At 30.3% G+C, this 5,673-nt stretch overlaps 1 protein-coding gene across 1 annotated transcript; it reads left to right on the top strand.

Annotated features, from left to right (window-relative positions):
• Positions 1–3,808: 3,808 nt before the first annotated feature.
• LOC141710789 (CENP-B homolog protein 2-like) lies at positions 3,809–5,377 on the top strand. Its single transcript, XM_074513314.1, has one exon. The coding sequence runs from the start codon at positions 3,809–3,811 to the stop codon at positions 5,375–5,377; it is 1,569 nt and encodes a 522-aa protein (XP_074369415.1).
• The last annotated feature ends 296 nt before the right edge of the window (positions 5,378–5,673 follow it).

The following is a 5,673-nucleotide window of genomic DNA, read 5'->3' as shown; positions in this document are numbered from 1 at the left end:
TGAAGAAATATTAGTTATCTCTGTTTTAATATAAGATTTTTATATATTAAAACCATAGCACAATTTCATCTAACACCATGCTCACATCCAATTTATCTTTTCTTTTAATATTAAAATATTATCAGTTTTCCTTTGTCTAATAGCATGTCAGTATTAACTCCTTGTAAAACAAAAATAATGTTTAAGAAAGCGTTGTAGATGGATTATAAAGTTGTAACTTCTTCTCATATAATTTTTAAAGCAGAATTTCCTGACATCAAAAAAAAGGTTAACTTCATATTTTTAAAAACTGAAGTTTGAAAAAACTCAATAATTAAATGCTTAAAAACGAAGATAGTAGTTAAAAATCTAATATGAGGCAAATATTGTTGGGTTTCGAAGGCATAAAACACAGCGGATAAACGTAAATAAAATAAAAATTTCAAAACCCAAAAACAGGATCCATGTATAATTATGGGCAGATTATGGAGATAACGAATCATACCTTTCAAGAGCTTAACTTTCACAAACTCAACGGAGATCCTAGCTATCACGCTTTCTGTCTACCTCTCGGAGAAACACCTCTATGGTATCCACACGAGCACCTTCAAGAACGTCTCACGAACTTGACTACGGAATGGATGTACTAGCCTCCTTCTTGACGATCTGAATTGCCTCTGCCTCTCTTTGCTGCTAGGGTTTTCTCAAAAACGTACAAGCCTCTTTAACCTATCATTATGTATTTATAATGGCTGATTAAAAAAGGCCCATAACAGCAAAGCCCAACCCTAGTAGGTATTGGATTAAATAATAAAAACGAATTTCTATTATTTAATTAATAACTAAGTCATACCTAATTATTATGGGCAAAAAAACATTCCTTTTAATTCGAATTTATATTATCTCAATTAAGTCTTACTTAATTATAATAAAATTCAAATAATCATCAATTAATTTAAATCCATAATTTAAATTAACTATTCCATTAAGTGCTCTATTTGTGCGACCCTATAGGCTATTATTTAATTGGCAATAATTTTATTCTCTAATAAAATTATAAACAATGAGCGGTATCTAGTAATACATCATTGTTACCCAATTAAACAATAATTAAATCGTGATTAGATAAAACCTTTCGTGATTAATGTTTTCCGTGTAATATAATCCCTTTAACCATACATATTATAGATTAAACTCGAGGCATGTATTTAGTCATCCTCTTCAACATTTAATCCGGGTTTACTTGATCCATGAGTAGATTATCGAGACAAATCATTATTTGAGCATGGGCATACTTTTATAATCTCACTCAATCAAGAGGCCAATAATATCTCTCCTAATTATAGGAGGGTTAAATCCTTTATCTATCATTCATATTTCTCATACGACTCATGATATACCCGATGTCCACTTTTATCATCACCCGATCAAAAGTAACTTTTAATGTAGTCAAAGTATATTAATCCTCGTATAGAAATATAATGATTTCAAGTCAAAGGATCGTTACACCATTATCACTGTGAGTCTTTCTTATGACTTTATTAAACATGAAGAATCTCACTGTGGGTCTGTCCAGTACCATGTACTCTCACATGTACCTATGTATTGACTTTAGTATCCCCATACTTATAACCAATGAGATGTGGTTATCTTGTCAAACAACATACTAGTCTATCTATGTATTATTATTGTCCTATATAATAATACTCGACTAGGGACCTTTAAGAATATGATATATTATATAATCTCAAGTTCAAGTCATGTACTTAAACTATATAATTTGTATCATGATTCTAAGGACATTTATTATGCTAACAAAATATCGCAGTAATTAAGGTCATAATAAATACATTTATTGAATGATCAACTGACATAAAGATTATAAAAGAATAATGTATTGCCTCTAGGGCACCTACACTAACAAATATAACACGCAATTAGAAAGTTTCATCTTTGTCCAAATGAAAATGAACCTAAAGTCTTTATCATGCAAAGGTTCGAGACCTGGATGTTCTTATATTAGCCAAATTCTTAAAACATGCCTCATTTGTCTATCTAAATCTCTTGAATATTTTTTTTAATTATAATCAATATTTTGCATGATCCTAACATAATTCAGAGGTTAAAAAATATGCTACCAAAATTTAATGAAATATATCAATTTCGCAAATCAACTAACTTTATCATCAAATATACTCCAACATGTTTATAACTACCGCGTGAAGCGCGGATTTCTCACCTAGTTGTCTAATATTTGATGCTTCTTGAGTGATGATATTTCAAAATATTTTAACAGGTGGAATTATGTAAATATAGTGATCTGAAATATTTAATAAAGTTACAAATAATTGAAAACTGACAAGTGAATTTGAATCAACCTTCCCAAAAACCTAAAAGAAATTCTAGTTTAGGGGTTGTTGTCATCCATTTGATTGATGAGAAGCCTTTTTTTTCTTATTTTATGTTTATTTACTTTTCTTTCCAATAAATGTCTATCTTTATTGAGAGTTTTAGTATCATGTTAATGATTTTTTTTATATTTATGTAATGTGTTTGTTCTATTTTCATTTGTGTAATATCCCGTAATTTTTATAATTAGATTAATAATAGAATAATAGAAAAAGTATTAAAATTAGATAAAGACTAGGATTTAAAATTGAATTAGAATTATGGGCCTAAAACTGGGATCAGATTCTAATATGGATAACTTGTAGGTTAGGATATTGGATTTTGTATCATTATAAATAGATCCTATTTGTCTTGTTTGTTTTTATTCAAAAAATTCGTAGGGCCCTTCTCAGCACAAATCAGCAATCTTGTAAAATTTGTAGAAAATTTATCGTAAGTCAGAATTCATTGATTCTGGACTTTTCAGAAAGATCTTTTCGTTTTCTACAACTTTCGAGTTCGTGTTTTTCAAGAAAATATCGTTTAGATGGTCAAAAATGCTAAATTTCTATCTGATCAGAATTGGAGGTAAGTTTTTGATCGATCTTACTAGTGTTTACAAAATTGTGTGTTATGCGTATATTTTTTTATTATCAAAACTTGGGCTAAGTGATAATATATTTGAAAGTACTATGTGTTAGAGTATATATATTTGAGATCTCTGATTTGTGTCATGGTTTGTGAAAATATCGAATAAGAACTTAGGATCGTAGTCACCGGATTGTAGTGACAGTTTTCTGAAAATTTAGCACCGTTATCACCGGGTCGTAGTGGTCGTGACATGAGTTATTGATTTTGAATTATTGTTATTTATGTGATATGTGTGTTGTGTGTATCGAATAAGAATAAGAATAAGAATGTGCATCGAAAGTGTTTGTTTCGTATATCATATCGTATAGAATATCGTATTTTGTTATATGTATATACAGTAAAACCTCTATAAATTAATATAGTTGGGACCGGAGAATTCTATTAATTTAGAGAGGTATTAATTAATCGATAAATTAATAATTATTAATTTATAGAGAATTTTCGGTAGCAAACAAAATTAACTTTTGATTAAATTTTTATTCACATAAATTTAAATAAAATGAATTGTACGATTTATATTTTATACTTAATTCAATTAATTCAATGTATATGAATTTAGAAAGTCAATGTAATGTACAATATATTAGATTCAAAGTCCATGTAGTGTATAAGTTAAATTCATTGTATTTTACATAGAAAATATTCAATGTATATTAGGAAAATTCAAAGTACATGAATTAATTTAATTCATTGTATTTTACATAGAAAGTATTCAATGTATGTGTAGCCATAAAATATATTATATATACTGTATATACTAGATTGGAGGAAAAATTATACAAACAAAACAATGGCTTCTCATCTAAAAGGTGTCACAAAATCAACAATGACGGATGAAGCAAGAAAAGCATTATGTGAATATAAAAGAGAAAATTCATCATGCACTCAAAAAGATCTCCAGTTGTGGCTCGAGAATAAGTTTCATCTAAAAGTTAGTCAAGGTACAATATCAAATACACTGAAAAGGTCAGCAGACTATCTTGCAGCTAATTACTTGGAGAAAAGAAAAGATATTAAGCGACATAAACCAGCAAAATATCCAGATATGGAGAAGGTTCTCTATGAATGGTTTCTCCAGTACCAAGATCGTGTTAATATGACAGGAGAGCTAATTTTAGAGAAGGCAAAAGAGACCATGAAAATTTTATACCCTCAACAAGATCAGGAGCACACTTTTTCTCAAGGTTGGCTTGAGAAATTCAAGTTAAGACATGGTATTAAGTCATTTCGTCGCTTTGGAGAAAGTGGTTCTGTTGATGTACAGGACATGGAGAAGAAACTGGAGTCCATAAGGGAAAAAATAAACCAGTTCCCTATGAAAGATGTTTTTAACATGGACGAAACTGGTTTGTTTTACAGGTTACAAGCTGATCACTCTCTTGCTACGAAACAACTTGAAGGAAGAAAACAAGACAAAGAAAGGCTCACGGTTGTTATATGTTGCAATGAAGATGGCTCTGAAAAAATTCCTTTATGGATTATTGGAAAGTATGCAAAGCCACGGTGCTTCAAGAATGTTAACATGGGCAGCTTGAATTGTCATTATTGTGCAAACAAAAGAGCTTGGATGACTAGTGTACTTTTTGATGAATACATTCGTTGGTTTGATAGCCAAATGCAAGGCAAAAGAATTTTGTTTGTGGTAGATAACTGTCCAGCACATCCAAAAAATATTGAAGGACTACAAAATGTTGAGTTGTACTTCTTGCCACCTAACATGACATCAAAAATCCAACCTTGTGATGCAGGAATTATAAGAGCTTTCAAGATGCACTATCGCAGGAGATTTTATCGTGGGTTATTAGAAGGTTATGAGTTGGGACAATCTGATCCAGGAAAGATTAATATTTTGGATGCTATCAATTATGCAGTCGCGACGTGGACGACAAATGTAAAACAAGAGTCAATAACAAGGTGCTTTCAACATTGCAAAATTCGTTCCATAGATGAAGTTTCGAGCAATTTAAATGAACATACAACTCCGGAAGAATACATTCATGAACTTGAGGTGATGATTAAGGATCTAGGTTATCGTAATAAAATGGATGTTAATAACTTCTTAGATTATCCGGGTGAAAATGAATCATGTTCCGAGGTCCAGAGTATAGAAGAGATTGCAAACACCATCCTTGAAAATAGTGTTGAAGATGATCTTGAAGACGATACAACACCGTTGGAGCCGGTTACACGTAAAGAAGCACTCAAGACATCAAAAATGCTTAATAACTTTTTGATGCAACATGAAAGCACCACACCCGAGCTTTTGGATGCAATAAGGAAGATTAGGGATGAGCTTCAGGTTGATTTAAATTATATGAAAAAGCAAACTACAATTGAATCATATTTTACAAAGATGTAATAGCTATATTTTTATGAATATAAGGGAATTATTAATTTATAGTTTTATTGAGACCATATTTTTATACAGGGTTTTCAAAAAAAATTATTATCTTATTATCTTATCGAAATTGATCATTTTTTGAACTGGCCCAAGTCGGGACCGGACAAAATTATTAATTTAGAGAGATTATTAATTAATCGAGTATTAATTTACAGAGGTTTTACTGTATGTTATTTGGTCTACTAATTGGATCGATTGGTCTCTTGCTGGGCTGTATAGCTCATTCTTTCAATTTCAGGTTTCGTCTAATATTC

This window comes from Apium graveolens, chromosome 3, assembly GCF_009905375.1.
Source record: "Apium graveolens cultivar Ventura chromosome 3, ASM990537v1, whole genome shotgun sequence".
Classification (NCBI taxonomy): Eukaryota; Viridiplantae; Streptophyta; class Magnoliopsida; order Apiales; family Apiaceae; genus Apium; species Apium graveolens.
Note: the sequence above shows the minus strand (reverse complement) of the source record. Positions and strands in the feature narration are given on the sequence as shown.